The following is an 18875-nucleotide window of genomic DNA, read 5'->3' as shown; positions in this document are numbered from 1 at the left end:
CTGGCTATCTTGTAGGCGAGCCTTAAGTGACTGTGCCTGTTCTCTAAGGTAGTCTTTTCCTGCCTCCAGGTCCTGTATCTGAACCCTTAACTCCTCATTCTCTTTCTTTCTGGTCTCTAGCTCCCCTTCAAGGGACCGGTATTGATCACGTAGCGCCTCATGGTTTATCATAAAAGCTTTCACCTTTTCCATCTCCTGCACTACCACCTTGTTATCTGTCTCAATTTGAGCCCGGTTTTCATTCAGATTTTCTTGCAGTTGTTTGGCCAAATGTTCAGCCTCCAAACACCTCTCCTGCCACCTCTCTAGGTCCTCATGTAGACCTTCTATTTGGTCCACCTGACTGCAGACTTCCTTCTGTAGAACTTCATTAGTCCTCTAGCCACCTCCAGCTTCTGCTGTTCCCCTGCCTGAGTTGTGCAGCCCTCAAGAGACCGGGCCATCCAGGCTGTGATCTCCCTCTGCATTTCCTGCAGCCTTGTTTCCCTCTCTTGACTCTTCTGAGCCTCTTGGGAAATCAGTTTTTCCATTATTCGCGTTTTCTCTGCCTCTCCAGCTACTAGACGCCTGATTTCTTTCGCACTTCCCTCTTTCTTACCTGGCGATAATTGCCTCTCTAATGCTGCTGACTTGGCCTCGGCTCTCTCTTTCTGGGCCTTCGCTAGTCCTAGCTCCCACTCCAATATGGCCATCTTTTCCTTCATCTCCTCCATTCTCAATTGCACAACAAAGTTTTCCTGTCCTTGACCATCCACCATTTCTTTTTGAGCCATGACTACCCTGACCTTGTCTTCCTGGGTCAGGGCCTCAGTCTTGCTCCCAAAATTCCCAGCAATGGGTATCCTCCCTCAGCTCCACCTAACGAGCTGTGGTAAGACTGCCTTTCTATCCAGCCGTCCATCTCTCAATTCTAGCCCCGGGGTTCATTTCCCCTTTCAGGGACATGGGGTCCTTCCCCATGCACGGCCAGTTCCCGGCCAATGCACCACTTGTCACGGTGGGGACCTAGGAGTGGCCGTTATCTCTCCTAGTGCCCCCTATCATGCCAAGTTGGTATAAATGTCCCCTCATTCTCGCCCGCCATGTCTTTGATCGTATGAGTATTAAGGGAGGCTGCCTTTTGTCCTTCTTGGCATGGTACCCTGACGTACTCCGGCCTGTGCCCCAACTACGGTGATCCTGGGCACTTCTGCCTCAAGGGCTATGTGTGGCTCCTACCACCCCTGATAAAATGCCCCAAGCCTCTCAGATGTACCGGACATTGTCTTGTCAAAATCCCTTGCTTGTCTTACTATAGTCTGCGCCCTGGCGGACGCCCTTTGGGCTCGTCTCAATCGCCCACCCTGGGGCCTTTCTCCAGGCTCCCCCATGGACGCTCTCTGGCCTTCGTCACGGCCGCGCCCTCACCGGGGCTCTCTCGCTCTCTCTCACCCGCACTGGGGCCTCTCCCTGATTCCCGCAATTGAGGTTCAGGTGGCCGTAGCCTGCCTGGCCCCAAAATTCCCCTCTTGGGGCTCCTATTCCTGTGTGCACCCTCCCTGGGGCTTAACACAAGCACCCTCTGGGCTTCTCGCCAGTGCCTACTCTGGTGTTCCTCACAATTGGGGCTCAGGTGGCCGTAGCCATGCCTGGCCCCAAATCCCCTCCTTGGGCCTTAACCTAAGCACCCTCTGGGGTTTACAATTCCTGTGCGGCTCAAGCGGCCTCAGCCTTACCTGGCCCCCAATCCCCTGTGCCCCTTCTCAGGGCTGGGGTCAGTGCCCCCTTAATGCTGTGCCCTCTCTGGCACCGGGGTCTCCACACCACTGTGGAGCCCCTAATGAGGCCTTCTCCAACCCCTTGTAGCCTCACGCGGTCCTCCGGTGTACCAACAAAGCAAAACCAGAAGCCAATCAGCCACAACTCAAAACCAAGCCTCCTGGCTACAACACCAACTCTAGCCCTCTGGCTAAATGTCACTCAAATCCCTACCAGGGGTTTCTCCTCCCAGTCTCCGTGAACCGATGCTGTTCAGGCCACCAAGCTGCTCTAGGCTGCATACTCTAGCTGAGCTCTTTCTCCCTGAGATGTTAGTGGGGAACTGCCTGCTTAGCCTTAGCCTAGGCTGTTTATATAGACCAGGCCCTGCCCTCTTCTGGTCAGGTGACCGAACTGCAGTTGCCCCGGCAACCAGTACCTGTACCATTTCCTAGGAGCAGGGCACTTCAGTGCCCTGCGACACACTTCCCCCCTTAAGTTCATACCTCACTAGGAGCAGGGCACTAGAGTGTCCTGCGACAAATGCCTTTTTTACTTCAGTTTTCACAAATAGGGGCAGTTACCAGATGATGAGTTGGCAGCAGACATAAGGAGGGAAGCAAAAACACTGTTATCCAGCGCTAGGATCCAGAATGACCTGGATATGACCTGGGTTGGCTGGAGAAATGTTGCACAATCAATGAAATTAGATTCAACAAGTACCTGTGTAAAGTCCCGCACTTGAGATGGAATAGCCACATGCAAAGTCTGAAATTGAAAAAATTGAAGTTCCAGCTGCCTTGGTAGTGACTTTTCATTTCACTTTACAGCTACTCATGGAAGGCATCACAAGAAGGTAATCACTATCAATCTCATAGTGACTACAACTACAGAGAAAGTTGATATCTGACGCCATACCAAAGCAAGAGCCTCATGCACAAGTACAGGCTGGGGAATTACTGGCTAGGTTGCAGTTCTGCAAAAAAAGATATGTGGTTTATAGTGTATCATATGCTGAATATGAGCCAGCAGTGTGCTCGTCTTGCAAAAAGAAAAATAAAAAATTCCAGCCGCATCCTGGGCTATATTAACAGGAGTGTCACTTGTAAATCAAGGGAAATGATTCTTCCATTCTGTTCAGCACGGAGGAGGCCTTACCTGAAGTACTGTGTCCACTTTTGGGCCTCAGATTTCAAGAAGGAGGTGGATGTTTTGGAAAGAGTCCAGTTCAGGGCATCAAAAATTATTAGGAGTCTCAGGGGCAAGACTTAGGAAAAGCTGAAAGAACTAGTGTTATTTAGCCTGGAGAAAAGAAGCCTGGTCAGCTGATAATGGTCTTCAAACAACTGAAAGGTGATTATTATAGAGAAGATGGAAATGGGCTTTTCTGTGTTGTCACAGGGGACAGGACTAGGAACCATGGTCTCAAGCATTTAGGTTGGAGATTAGGCTGAAATTTAGGTTGGAGATTAGGAGGAATTTTCTGACTCTGAGTGGTCAAACATTGGAAGTCTACCTAGAGAACTTGTGGAATCACCATTCCTGGAAGTTTTTAAGAGCCAGTTAGACAGACACTTGGCTGGGATGGTTTAACCACAGATGATCTTGCCTTGAGCGGGGGGCTGGACTATATATGACCTTGTGAGGTCCCTTCCAGCCCTTTCCTATGATCATATGAAGCAAGAGACAGCTACAGAGAGAGTGATGGGTGTAGAAGGAAGCCATGAGACCAGGTTGGTTTACATGTGGTAGTTTCTGCACATCAACAGCCTAACTGTGAAATTGTGAGACAATACTGTACCTGAGACAGAACATGAACTAGTTGCATCCATCTTTCAATGAGTTTTGTTTCACATACACAATTTTCATCCTGCCTTTTTAAAAAATATGGTCGCACATAAACAAATTGCATTTTTAATTAGATATCATCTGATGATTTTTTTCTCATCTTTCAAGCAGTGTTCTCATGCCTTTATTGTAGCAACTTACATTTCTTAGACTTAAGAAAACTGGAAGTATTTCTACAAGACTCAGCTGTTTAAAGATAATGTATTGATAGTTTTGATATTGGAAGTGCATTATTTCTTCTTTGGAAAAGATACAAATCCAAGGTCATGACAACTTGTGCTTATTAAGTGTCATGCCCTGAAAGGTTTAACCAATGTTGAGCCAAATCTGCTCATTGATTTTAATGTGATTATAAAAGTTTAACAGAATTTGGCTTTAGGTCTCCTGGTTTAATTCCAAATTGGGTAACCACATTCTACCTAACTAAATTTCCTTCTTCATTCTCAGTTGAAGTTGCTGTTCATTTCCTACCTCGCTATGCAGACTACTTAGGAGGTAGTTATACTTCTGTTGTGGATGACTGTGAAATGATGTCTGTTAGCATGACTGTCAACAGAATAGTGCTTAGGGATCGTTAAAGCACAATTAACCCTTAAATGGAACGTGAAATATGAATGAAGACAACTCTGTGTCCTAAAATCAAAGTTTCACTTAAATGCAGACAACTCGGTGTCTTAAAATTCAACAGCTTAGATAACTCAGTGTCCTAAAATCAAAATCTAACTTTATTCATGCAACAAGTATTATCTTAGCAGTTTCTATATTAAAAGAGAGAAAAGCATTCAGTACAATAATCTCACCCGATCCCAGATGTTACTTTGCTCAACAGAAAAGATGGCCACTCAGTTCCTGGAAGCAAAGGATACAGCATGGGCTGGGATGGTCCAGACAGGTATTGAAGGCTGGATTTATGACAACAATGATGAACTTTCTTGCTCTCCCCTTTTATGTGTTTCTTCAACTTCACTTCTTTGATGACTCTTTGCTTTTGTACTGGTCTCTCTGCAGTCAGCATACTGTCCATCTTTTATCCCGTGAGCAAGTTTTTTTTGTCTAACAAGCCCATTACAAGCACACCTCTTAATTTGGTCTTTTTCCATTGTCTTACTTTGGCCATTGTCCACTGGTCTCCCTTATTACCTTTCCAGTCCTTTCATCCCTCTGATTCAGCTGCTAAGTGCCAAGTTCAGTTAATTGGAGATGGTAACAAGGCCATTGCTATGTTATATTAAAAGAACATCTCGCAGTGATTAAAAAAAAGAAAAGATATAATATAATGAGCACCTATGAGCTCTACAAAAACAACTCAAAGCTAGCTAATAATAAAAAACAAAAAAGTTAATAAGGACAAAACTTAAGTAATGATTAAGTAAGGATAAAATATAAACAATACTAAAAACAGGTGCAACTTCAAAGCATTAAATATAACAAGCTAGTCTAATAATGTTATTCAATAGTGTCTGTCTATGACATTATTGTTTGAATTAAAGGAGTACCCATATTAAGCCTAGGCAGTTTTACACACATACACAAAATATCCTATATCATGTATTCTGAAGAATTTAGAGTAATTCATAAATAGTTATATACATAAAGGTTTTTTGGATCCTTAGAGGCTTACATTATATAAATGACATACAATGCCATTAAAACAGCCACCATCCACTGATCAAAACAATGATCAAATGAAAGGGTAGTTCATAGGACAACATGACAGATCCTGATGACTCATACCTTTCATTTGGATACAGCATTGTAACTTTTTACTGATGAAGTAGAAACATGTTTCAGAAAGCATTACCATTAGATTGCTTTCCTCATGTCTTGATTACAGTTAGGAACAGCAGATGCAAGATAAGATAAAATTACCAAAAATCTAGCATAGAATGTGATGGAAGCAATATAAGAAATCCAAATAAGCAATGAAGGAAGGAAATTATGAAAACAAGAGATGAATATACGTGAACAAAAGAAAAAAACTAGTATATGTGTATATGCACAAATGTGTTTTTAAAAACAATTCCTTTAAGAGAATTAATTACCAATCTAACTGGAACTAATTCTAGATTTACCAAGAACCTGTCATAGCCATTTCATTGTCTTAGAAATGCTCTTTTTCATATTCTACAAAAAATTGTCCATGCTAATTATATATTTTTTCTTCTAATTTCAGGAAAGATAAATTTTACTTAAGACTCTGAAGCAGACCTTTAGCTGGTATAAATTGTCACATACCCACTGAAGGCAATTGAAGTATGTTGATTTTGCTCAGGATCTTCCCTTCTAGTTGAAGTTGTTCAGGATACCCTCTTCCCCACTACTCAAGCTTTTCACTATTGGGCTTTCAAAGCAGAGTGACCAAAAAAAACCTTTGTATGTAGATTTAAACTCTAAAAGGACCTTGAGGACAGGAGATGCATCCAGGTTCCAGAGAACTTGTTTGGAAGGTTTTTGTATCATAGCTGATATAAGGCTAAGCCTTTTAAAAACTCTAAATATGTAAACTCTGTCGCTCTATGTTTTGTTCTTCAGATTTTTATTTTGACTTCCTACCGCACTGAAATCTTTGGTTAGGACATGGTTAAGTAGCTTCTCAAAACAAAGCCACTGTCTTAAACGTATTTATTTGAATTCTGAGGCCCCCTGTGCCTAGTATCTATCTGTACAGTGCTATGGATGTGCATGCTTTTGGAACAGTTCATGGAAACAGAGAATCAAGAAAGCCTTTGCTTGGCATCTGATGACTACATTTATTAAGGAAGTAAATTATATGATGCATAAATGAGTGAACAAACAGGGAGACAGCTTGAACTATTTTATCTGTGATTGTTCAGAAATTCTCTCCATAACTTCAGGGATTTCAGAGGTCATAAATAGGAGAGATAGTGACATATCTGCAGTTCTCTTAATTACTCCACTTTTACTGAGTTTTATTCTCTTGACTCTGTTGCTGGGACTGAACCATCTGTCTGGGAGATGTTTTATTATTTCTTAGGGACTCTGCTAACAAGACTCATTTTTGTGGCTTTTGTTGACTATAAACTTATTGATATGGTACTTAGTGAGATTCTCTGAAGATTTGATGTTGTTGTCCCAGAGTGAATGCAAATTTATGAGAAATAATACAAAGTTGCAGATATAATGAGCTGCTTTGTATATGCTATGCAAAAAAACCCTTGCACATTATTCCTCCCCTTCATTGAGGCGTTTTAACCACAAAACATTAAAAATGCTTCATCTCAAAAGACTTGATTACCCCTTGTTCCCCTTCCTACAAACATCACCTTTGCCATTTATGCAAATGTAATGAGTAACATAAATATGACTACTAACCTATGGGGAGATTTGTTAAGTGATAAAGACTAAAGGGGTGTTTGGAGGGAAAGAAGCTGGATGTGACCTTTTAATACAGACTTCATTGCACTTTATGAACCTTTGTAAAAGTGAGTGTTGGGATGCCTACGCTCTCCCATTATCTTGTGTATGTTTTAGTGGCTTTCCAAGCAATCTTCTATCCCAAAGAGGTATACTTGTCAGTAGTGCACACCTATCTAGTTGTATAAAGCTTTTTTAGGAAGCCTTGGAATGAAGGGACACGATACAAAATAATGTGGTATTCTCAAATGTCTAGCCCGCATTTCTGCTTTATTTATAGTCCAGGAAGTTTTTCATAACATCACTGCTATGCATCAAAGCTTTAAACCGTGAACTTTTGAATATTTAGAGACTTGCCTTACATTTAAATGTCACCAAGCCTATTTCATTCTTTTTTTCTTTTAAACACAGTATTTCCACTTCTTTGGGAGAATTAAAGAGTACTCACCAATATCTCTTTTGCTCCTTCTCATTTGTAAGCTACATGGTCATTCCCAGCTCTTGAAAATAAATAGTATTCATTCCCCTTGATTTTAATTATTACTAAACACTATTGAATGCTCTTTTTCAGTTCCTAGTAGAAAATAGTTTTTCTCATGGTGTTGCTAATTATGTGTATCACCCTAGACTGCTTTCATTAAGCCTACCAAGCCCTGAGGATGGACCCTATGACTGACAACCATAGTCTCCTCATGTAAACAATAAATCACAAGCAAACTCTGAGAGCACGAGAGAGGGCACAAGAGTGAGCTTTCTCTTGCCATATTGTTGATGCATGTGACAATTATGACCAATACTACTATTGTGTATGGCAGGAGGTACGGCAGTACCATATCTTTTTTGTTTCATATGCACACTGTAAACTATGTGAATCCTTTCACATCAGAGCTAATCAAAACATAAAAATTAGACTCTTTACCAGGAAGGACAACAAAGATCACTGAGAGCAGATGTTCTGGCTAGAACAAGACCCAGCCTGTTCTCCTTACCTTAGGAGGAATAATGCAAAGATCCAGAAGAAGAAAGAAAAGGTCATTCTCATCATTACATAGGAAAAAAGCCAGCAGCTGTCCTTTGTATGACTCTGCTTCTATGTCTAAACCTAAGATGTTTGAATCTGATTGCCAAGTTGAAATAATTTGCCTGATGCACATTCTGAAAGTCTTCCCAGTAGATCCTCCATCCTTTTAGTCTACACAAGAGAACAGATGAAGGACCATTTTTAACAATGATGAGGCTGTGTGGATTACCAGTGTTTTCAGGAGGAGCAGAATTGTTAAACATCATTGACAGGGAGGACAACAGTTTCAGAAAGTAAACTTAATAGTATCCTGTTGTATCTCATCAGGGCTCGTGGTGGAGGTGATATCTTTTATCAAACCAACTAGATTTTTGCAAAAAAATTCTTTAATTGCAAGGTTTCAAGCACAAACACCCTTCATCAGGCATCAGAGAAAAGATAGTAAAAGTTCTCCTGGGTACAAATGAAAGTTCATATTTCATAGGATTTCACAGAAGAGTCAGTATATGAAATACTCCTCTGGGCAGACAGTTCTTAGCTAGTAAGTTGTCTCTGAGCTCTCTTGTGAAGCTCTGTGATGATGCAAATTACCTTGAACAAGGAGCAGTTGGTCTAATAAAAGATATCACCTCTACCATGAGCCTTGATTGCTTTTTCCTCTAGACCAACATGGCTACAACCTGAATACCTGTTCTAACTTAGCCCTTCATTTCTGCAAAGCCAACCCACAAAAAATTGCAACAAAAATGGCTCAATGCCTGATGAGAATTGTATGAAATACCTGATGCCTCCATTTTGCCTGTGGACCAGACAGTGTGTCCGGACTGCACACCCACTAATGCAACTCAGTGTCCCTTGACACCACTCACCGTGATACATCAGGGAACTTGTTTGTTTGCAGATACATCATGAGAGAGAAAGTCTGATCAGCACGCCAAACCCACAGAGGAGAAATGGGGGCATCAGGAACCCAAACTACAACTGTCAAGTGCCAATGTAAAGAAATGCAGTTATTGTTGAGCTGACTTGAAATAAAGCATAAAGTATCAGTTCAATAAACTGAAAAAATATTTAGATTATGTTGTATGAAAATGTTTAGATTATGGTGTATGAAATGCTGAAAAATTTTGAGAACTTTCCATTCCATGTGAAAATTTCATATTTCAACCTTTTTGTCCCAATTTGGAATGACGACAAATGTTGAAATATCATAATAAATTGTCAGAATATATTTTTTTAAGTTATATTTGCCTCAAAATCCATGTTTTGGGCAGCCCTGTGGTAGCATTTTTAACTGGTATCATTTTTTGTGCAGTGTAAATTTGTCAAACCCCCCCACATATTTTTGTTTATTGAAAGAATATTTATGATTTTAATCTAAGTTAACCAAATAGTTTCAGTGTGGAAGGGAAAACACCTTTTTTAGGGCTGCATGCCCACAAGTAATAGAGGAAGAGGAGAAGACTATGGGATTCTATTTTATCTAACAATCTTATGGTAAAGGCATTTAGGATGCACTCCCAGGTTTACTTCCTCTGTCCAGGATGATTTGAATTCTCAGCTCCTTCCTCCCAGGAGGCAGCCTAATCAACAGGTAGATTATGTTCAACTTTTCATAAATAATTAAAAATTCACTGAAGCAGCAACTGGACCTCAGATCTCCTTCCTCCCAGTAACTAGCTTATTAGCTTAGTGGTTAGTACATTCTCATTCTGGGACAATGACTATTTAATTATTTTTTACAAAATGGAACAACTCCAGCAGGATGAATTGAGTGATCTAACCCTGAATACCATATTATATGGTGGTCAGGCCATGAGTATGTTTAACCAGATCTTGTTATCTAGCAAGTAATTGTGTACATGATTTATTTGAGTGCTCTCAGTAGTGCCTTTAATTCAATAGATTTCTTCTTCATTACAAAGAAAAATAGATGTATAAGATCTTACTCTGCTCTGATACAAACAAGTTTTACTTCTCAGAAAGCAAAAAGATGAAAGATGCAATACAAAAAAATCAACTTTAAAGGCTGAAAACTTTTAATACCTATCTTTTAGCAGTGTCTTTGCTGCAGATTCTAAATCGTGAGGAACACAAAGGAGTAAGACTATGATATTGAAGTAATTATGAACGGCAAATGAACACAAAGAAAGATAGTTGAAGTAGTCTAAAGACTTGTCATTTATAAAAGAAAAATGAACATCTGTTTTGGACTTGTTCATGAATAAATTATTAATGTGTTAATGTCTCATGTTTTGGGAGAATAGGGCAGAGCTGTGAGCGTGATTTGATGGCAGTCTTTATAAACTACTCACAATAGGAATAAGATGCAAGATGTTTCCTGGGAATGAAATGGCTAGCTAACTGAAAGTACTGTGCCCTGTTATTTCTCACAGATCATTATTTCCCTTGAAAGGCCTTAAGCTAAGATGGATACTATTAAAATTTCAAAAACAATTTTTTGTTTCTCTCCTTCCTTCTCCTCCCCCCACCACTCCTGCAACCATTTTTGGTATCATTCAAGATTACTGATGATAACATTAATCTTAGTCTCTTCTAGTCCTACTCTCTTATACAGTATCTTCAGTGTGCAAATGGCTCCTGTAGAATTGTACATGCAATGACATATGTAGCCTTCAGCATTCCCAGTGTCCTCATCCTACACAGGCCAGTTACATTCATTGGGAGCTGTCAGTTTCAGGAGACCACGGGGATTGTGCCTTTGGTAGGTTACCAAGTACAACCACAGCTTCCTGGCTGGCTGAGTCTGATGTGCAACTGGTAGACCGTCTGGGAAGTTGCACCTACAAACTGAGTTGAGCTTGCATTGGCACGCCAAGTACCGTTTTGTTGCCTGCCTCTGACACCTCTTCTTTAGCTCATAATTGACCCTCTCCATCTTGAAGTGACATATGCCCTGCTTCACAGTGACTTTCCACTCACAGCAGTCTGAAGTGATTGATTCCCAGTGTTGGCCATCAATGTACACCTCACAAAGGTTTTTCTTGCAGACATCAACTAAACGGTGTGTGGGCTGTCCACAGCTTTTTTTCAGCTTTTGTTCTAACTCTTTCCACTTTTTTCCAAGTACTGAAGTATTTAAGAAAAGAACTCCTTATTTAGAAATACTGAAAAAACCTACTCTCTAATGCTTTTAGATTTATTCATCCATTCCTATAAGACCAAATAAAAAGAGTGAAGACTGGACTTGCTAATTGAATTTTAACTTGGGTTACAGTCAAGATCAAAATCAAACAGAGAGAATGTCTGTTTTACATATCTTGCTGCCTGGATTCTTTGACGGTAGGGATAAAATCCTGATCCCCTATTGAATTAAGTTGAATTATTGCCATTGATGTCACCCTGAGCAGTGTTTCATTTTGAGTCTCTATAAGTACTGCCCTCGCTACATTTTCCTTTTGAGCCAAATCCTAATCCCATTGAATTCAATAGAATCAATGTTTAAAATAATTCCTTTGTTGAAGAGCAACTTGCTGTCTTTTCTCTGCCTTTAAAAACAAACCACCTGAAAAATTAAATCCTGCCTGTCCACTCTTCAGAAATTTTGCTTCTGTAAGATTATGAGGCAGTCTAAGGAGGATAATTGGCAGCAGTGAGCTTCCAAATTCCACAGAAGCCTACATACACCATGACAAATTATATGAAGGCTGACTCTCCAATTTAAAAATGTGCTGTGTTGTCTGTTGTGTTGGCCAGAAAAGTTGCACAATGGGGCTGCAAACTGCTGTTCAAGCTGGTCTCATCAATACTCTAGGTTACAGGTAAGTACCCGGCACCATTCAAGTTATTTACAGTTCTCATAGTACAGTAAAATAAAGGATTGATCCTGAAAAATCACTTACCACCTTCCAGGACCGGTATTTTCCAGTGGCCAGCTCACCGTAGAGCAGGGATAGGGAACCTCAGGCCCGCAGGCAGCCGCCCTTGCCCACATGGCTTGTGCCAGTCTCCGTGGAGACCCCAGCCTCAGCCATGCCACTGTGGGGGGCTGCTCTGGAGCTGCTGGGAAATGGAGTCCCTGGCCACCTCCAAAAGAGAAGAAAAAAAAAGGAAGCTTACTGCAGAGCCAGGGCAAAGCTGTGATCTATAGTCTGCATGCTCCAGGCAGAGGCTTGCATGCAGCTCTGCCCTGGCTCCTTGCAGCAGTAAACTTCTTTTTTTGAGTTGGCCAGGGACTCCATTTCCCTTGTGGTGCTCTGCCATGTGCACTGCCAGCATTGCTGAAGCTGGGGTCTCCATGGAGACTGGCACAAGCCGTGCGGGCAGGGGTGGCTGGGAAATGGAGTCTCCAGCTGACCAGTGGCCCAGAGGTTCCCCATCCTTGCCATAGAGTATGTTCTTGGGGATTCAGCCAACTCTCATGCAGTTCACTTGTCCTAACCAGCGGAGGCATCTCTGTCTCTAGCGCAAAGATACCGAGTATCTTGGCCCATTCCAGAACAGTGAAGTTGCAGATTTGGTCATGCCATGTTATGCCTAGGAAATGGCACAGACATCAAAGATGGAAACTGTTCAATTTTCTGTCTTCCCTGGCACAAGAAGACCACGTTCTCTGCCATACAATAGACAGCTAAGTATACAAACACTGTAGATGGACATCTTGTCATCAGAGTGAGCACTCTGTTTTTCCAAACTCTCATTTGAAGTTTAGCCATGGCATTACTTGCCTTTCCAATGCAAGCATTAATTTTGGGAAGGCAGTCAACTTGCTAACCCATGACTACTGTCTTCTTTAAGCTAATGATCAGACTGAAATCATCACAAGCATGAGAAACGTGATCCATGAGACTTTGCAGTCCTGCTTCTGAATGACTAACAATTGCTGGGTCATCAGCAAAGAGTATTTCACAGACAAGAACTTCTTGAGTTTCTGTTTTTGCTTTGAGACAAGCAAAGTTGTCTGAAGGTTTCCCATTGGGTCTGGTCTGAAGGTATACTCCTTCTGAACAGCCACTGAATACGTATTTGAGTAAGACAGTGAAGGAAATCCCAAAAAACATTGGAGCTAGGACATAGCCCTGTTTGACACCACTCTTGATTTCAAATTCTTCCAGACATGACTCATTTAACAGCACCATTCCCTGCATACCCACGTAGGACTTGATGATTCTCGGGAGCTTAAGAGGGCAGCCAGTCTTCAGGATTCAGAACAAGCCATCTCTGCTGACAAGATCAAAAGTTTTGGTGAGATCAATAAATGAGATTTCCTGTGTTCACAGCACTTTTCTTGTAGCTGTCTCAGGGAGAATATCATATCTGTCATGGATCTATCAGATCTGAAACCACATTGGGACTCTGTAGACTCTGTCTACAAGGGTCTGCAGTCTTAGCAGGGCAACTTTGGCAAATAGTTTCCCAGTGATGCAAAGTAAGGATATACCATGATAGTTATTGCACTCACTCATATCACCTTTTTTTTTGTACAGAGCGCCAATGCTTGCATCTTTCATATCTTGAGGAACTTCACCTTCTTTCCTTTTTTCAGCTTCCTCTGTGCAAAAATGAAGTTTATTTCCTACCTATGAGGACTTTTTAGCATCTTTAATTTTCCCTGAGCCTGATGAAGGTCATGTGAGCCTGGAAGCTTGACGAAAAAGGGGTTTTTTGGTTTTGTTTTTTTTGGGGGGGTTGCGATTTCTTAGCTGATCTAATAAAAGGTATCATCTCTGAATCAAGAATTCTAGAGTTTTGCATTTCACCTTCTTTCCAACACATACATACATATTAGTTCATGCAGATGAAAGAGGAGGATGGATTTCCCGCACTTAGTAACTTCAGCCGGTATGCAATCTGCACCTGAGGCTTTACCACAAACAAGGTGATCAGTGGCTTTTTCTGCTTTGTCTATGGTAGGTTCATGGTCAAGTGCTGTCAGGGTTGAGAGGTCTTCAAGTGCATCAAGAAGGAAGTCACAGACCACATTTTCACAAGAGTAGAGTTCTGAGTAATGTTCAATCCATTGATCCATCTGCTTATTGCAGTCATTGCTGACTTCACCTGTGGAGGATTTTAAAAGGATGGTCTTCCTTGGAACAGGCCTGAGGGCTTTCCTGATGCCCCTGTACATTGCTTGCATGTTGCCTCATTCAGCAGCTTTTGGATACTTTTGCACAATTGTGGTCAATAATCATTTGCATACCATCTTGCTGTATGTTTGACCTTTTGCTGGATTTCTCAAAGTGCCTGGAAGTTGGTGTGGCTTGGGTCACACTTATATTTAAGGAGAGCTGACTATGTCTTTTCTATGAGTGGGATCATTTCAGATGAGTTCTGATTAAACCAGTCATTTGAGCTGCGATGCAAGATACCACAAGAGTCCAAGGCAGTTTGATAGATGGCTCATTTGAACTGAACCCATTTCTCCTCAGCAGTATTACATGGCTTAAAATATGCTAGTTCCCTAGAGAGTGTTTTAATTAATTAATTGAGATGATGTGTCTTCAGCTTTCAGTTGTGTGGCATTTATTCATAGTAAGGAGAGTTTCTTGCTCTTGTACAAATTTCTTGGAATGCAATTTGACAGTAGTGGTTGAAAGATCAGTATCAGAGTTAGTCACAGAATTCTCATGAGCAAGTGATAATGAGGTCAAGTTGATACCAGTGTCCAGATCATGGGTGGCGCCGAGATACTTTGTGTTGAGGTTTCATGTTGAAGAAAAAAATTGTTATACATAGCTCATTGCATGAACATAACTGAAGCAAATGTCTGTTTTCATTCATTTTGCTGACACGATTGGTGCCCAAACAGTGAGGCCAGGCAGTGTGCTTAGCACCAACCCTTGCATTGAAGTCTCAGAGCAGGAAGATTTTTTTGTTAGGTGAAATACATTGATTATAAGGCACTAAGCTCATAGTAGAAGTAGTCTTTTGTTTTGAATGAAGCAGTGAGAGTGGGAGCATATGCATATAAGAGACTGACAAGACCAGAGGCACTAGTGAGTTGAAGCACCATTAATCTTTCAAAGCCTCTGTTTGAGGGTTCTATTGCAAAAAACAGAGCTTATTTTTGACTGCAAAGCCAACACTACACTCTCTGATTTCTTTGGGTTGTTTCCCACACCAGAAAAAGGTGTAGTTCTTCCCTTTAAGGCATCCTTTCCTGGTAGTCTGGTCTCTTGTACAGTAACAACATCAACATTCAGTCTCAGCTGTTCTGCATCAATGACTGCAGCTTTGCATGTGTCATAAATGGTTTGGAGGTCATCAGATATACCTGTAGTCATTGTATGTACATTGTAGCTTCCAGTCTTTAGGTTTGAAAGGTTTTTCCGTGCATTCTTGGCGTAGATGGTGGTATGTGATAGCAGTGTGCTTTCAAGTTGAATCTTGAAGCTCTAAAAACCCATTAAAGCAGTGGATTAGGGTGAAAAAGACACCTTATTGGCTTGGGACTGTCCAGCTTGAGGTGAGCAGTAGTTTTCTAATGATGCATGATGATCTCTTCAGAGACAGCCCTTGCACCTGGATCTACATAGATTGATCCATGGCTTATGACTGGTATCTGTTGACACCCATTTCTTTCAATACATCACCTTGGGAGCTCCACTCCACATTTTCTGTCCCTTAGCCTTCACCTTTCCCAAGATAATCCATTTTACTCCCTTACTCTGCACCTCTCCCAAGGTAGTCCACAAGGCACTGGTTATGGTAACTGTCATCTTCATCCACCAGCTTTGTCACTGAGAAATAACCTTTTACCACAACCGCCACTGTGATAATCAGAGGACAGCTCTTAATGTCAATAACTGTCCTCCCTTACTAAGTTCAGCCTGCTAGTGAAAGTGGTTGCCCAAGGTGTGGCACATAGAATCATTAGTAAGAGTTGGATGCAAGTGAGGACCAGTAATCCCAAACCACCTTAAGTGTCACCATTTAAGAAACAAAGGTTCTACCCCTCCTCAAACACCCCACGCACCTCTGGCCAGTTACACTGCTAATATAAACCTTACAACATTTTTTAGGTGTACATGGGTATTGTCACTTAATGCAGATCTGGTCTTAAGCCCATACTTAACTTTATGAATGTGTATAGACACAGTTAAATTAATAACATTAGGCATATCTACATGTGCACTTTACTGTGCATTAGACTAAATTAATGTGCAATAAAGCATCACCATTTACATATACATCATAATTACTGTGTAGCAGATTAATGTAAAGCACCATTGGCTAGTACTGACAGGTACTAACCAATGGTGCTTTACGTTAATGGGCCTGAACACCTGTATATATTGAGCAATTTGCTCCTGGTCAGCCCAGGCATTAGGGAGCGACAACTGTTGCAAGGGAGTTGTCCTTGGGCAGTTCTGAGTGGCACAGCACCAAGCTTCTGGGGGCGAGGCAAGAGCTGTCCCTGGTTCTGGGGACAGTTCAGAGCAGCGCAGAGCTCGAGGTTGCCCCCAGAGCTGGAGACAAATCCTGCCCCACCTCCTGGAGCTGAGGCCTAACTCCCTGTGCCCCCTGCCAGGGGGAAGAGCAAGGCAGGAACAGCCCTGGACTAAGCTGCTCCTGTTGGGCTCAATTTGGTTCCAACCTAGAAGCATATGTAGACATGTTCCTGAGCCCAGTTCAATGCACCTGAATTTTCTGCACAGAAAATTATGTGGTGGCATTAGAACAGGTTGGCTAATAAACTGGTTCTAAACGTCTAGTGTAGATAAAGACAAGTAGTCCTCTTTGATGATTATGTGCTAAGCTGGTTGACCTAAGGTCTTCTAGGGGGAACCAAGAGTAGTATGAGTTAGTGTGGATGAGTTAGTGTGCACTAGAGTTCCCTAAACATGAATTTTTACATTCTTATGATGCTACAGCACTTTTTGAACTTTTTAAAAGCAAACCCTGCAAAACTGCCTACCCCCCATTCCATAATGATTGTTGATCTTGACAGACGATCAAGTCTGAGCTCTCCATGTGTAGATGAAAGAGAGCTGATGATTGGATGAAGGGACTTAAAAATCATAATTCATTTTCTGCATTGAGCTATTGGGTCCCAAAAAGGTTACAAACTCAACTGTTTCCTTGGGATTTTGGAGACTTATGAGTTGAGGGCTAGAGTTATGGACTGTCTTATATTTGCAATTGGGTATTGATTATTTTCCAGATAGATGGAATTTTATTAGTAGATGTTTAGGATTGTGAATCCAAAAAAGATGACAAAGCCAGTAGGGAAATACAAATCGCCCGAGCGAGGGACTAACATTAGAGGGATGGGGGTGAGGACGGGAACACAACTAGGTTACAGAAAATACAGTGTTAGCCAACTAATTATGAATGTTAAACTGTAAAAGCTTAAATAAGCACCCATCCAATTCTCTTAGACTTTATTTCACAAAGTGAAATAATAATAATAATAAATCATGATGGAAGGCCCTTGAGTTCAACTATTAAGACTTTCACAGCAGTTTGAGGAGAATTATGTCTTCATCAGAGGCTAAGAGAGTAAAAGCCACTGGGATGCTGTTAAGTTATCATTGACAAAGATGATTTATTGCTAAGGCTCCTAAAATTAATCTGGGAGAAAAAGCTTAAGAAATGGACTAGATTGTCCTGAAAGGACCCTATATTCAGAACAAAACTATTACGGAATTAGAACTGCCACTCTCTCTGTAAACCTATCTACAAATATTTAACATTTTCAGTTACGTGAGTTGACCCCTATAATGTGTTTTGCATACAGGCAGTATATTTTTGGAACAAAAATGTAAGATCCCTCTTCCTCCCCAGAGTGTGGTGAAGTAGGGGAAAAAATCAGGAACCATTATTCATTTTTGATTTTATGTTTTTAATATGGATGTAGTATTATCGTATATGCACTGTTTTTTTTTAATTGCACTTCAAATATTACTGGATATTCCTGGTGCCCATTGTAACACTCAAGGTGAAAATCTTTTTGAGACATTTGGAAACCAATCAGGGTCTGTTTGCTTTCAGCTCGATGACTCATTAAATCAGATTCGAAAGCTACAGCAATCTCTAGATGAGCAAACAGAAGCCAACAACAATCTACAGGTTCATCTTAATCATTTGAAAAGTAGGTAAGTGATGGACACATTTAACACTTTGAGTCTGGATGGTGATATTAAGGAAGGGCTATCAGGTGGAAATGTAATTTTGCATTGAAATTTGGGGGGAGTGGAGTGGGTGCCAAGGCACATGGTTGACAGCTCAGTGGTTACAAGTTCAAGGCCATATCAGATTCCAACAAATCTGTAAGTTCTGCTAAATACCTTCTCGAAAGGACATAAAAAAGGAAATGATTGACATTTTTCACATTTTATATCTATGGATATTTGAACCTATTGCTTTTGATGATTTTGTTCTATGCTTTATTTCAAAGGAATGTATTTTGTACATAATGTATTTTGTTTTGTTTTCTAATTAGTCTGTATTAGAATGGATTAAATCATACTGTAAAGAAGTAAAGAATCAGGCGACACTATATTCTGTAGCCTGTTGAGGGCAATATCCAATTGAAATACCCAGTGGTATGCCAGGCACATTCACTGGCACAGTGTGATTTCCAACATCCAGAAGTTTACTTTCTACTCCACCCACAAGCAGGACATACATCTGGTGTCAGCCAGCTCTTCTGGTCCTTGCTTTCTTTCCAGTCGTCTCCCCTCCTTCACATGCTTAGTAGGGCTGTGTGAAACAGCTATGTTTTGTTTCAGTTTTGGACTTGGCATTTTGGAGGGATAGTGATTCATTTCAGTATTTCGGATCGCTCTCCCATTTTGATTTGGCTGAATCTATTTCAGAGTTTCTACGCTGTTTTGGCTATAGGCTATATTGGGAAATCACAAAACTACCTTTAACTTTGTCATTTCTTGCCTGATTCAAGTGGAAATTGAAGAGATGGTAGCCCCTTCTG

The 18875-nt window shown here is 41.1% G+C and overlaps 1 protein-coding gene across 4 annotated transcripts in view; it reads left to right on the top strand.

The window, feature by feature from the left end:
- CCDC102B (coiled-coil domain containing 102B) overlaps positions 1 to 18875 on the top strand; it is a 477100-nt gene that overhangs the window by 344859 nt on the left and 113366 nt on the right. For 2 of the 4 annotated variants that reach the window (XM_019524646.1, XM_019524655.1), the window contains one exon: positions 17936 to 18039. The exons of 1 other annotated variant lie outside the window; for it this stretch is intronic. In XM_019524646.1, the coding sequence (XP_019380191.1) occupies positions 17936 to 18039 (104 nt within the window). The remainder of the gene's footprint in view (positions 1 to 17935; positions 18040 to 18875) is intronic. One more of the 4 variants, XM_019524664.1, reaches the window with a different exon arrangement.

This window comes from Gavialis gangeticus, unplaced genomic scaffold (assembly GCF_001723915.1).
Source record: "Gavialis gangeticus isolate Ggan-Ray unplaced genomic scaffold, GavGan_comp1, whole genome shotgun sequence".
Classification (NCBI taxonomy): Eukaryota; Metazoa; Chordata; order Crocodylia; family Gavialidae; genus Gavialis; species Gavialis gangeticus.
The sequence above is the reverse complement of the archived record's forward strand: the minus strand, read 5'-3'. Positions and strand labels throughout refer to the sequence as shown.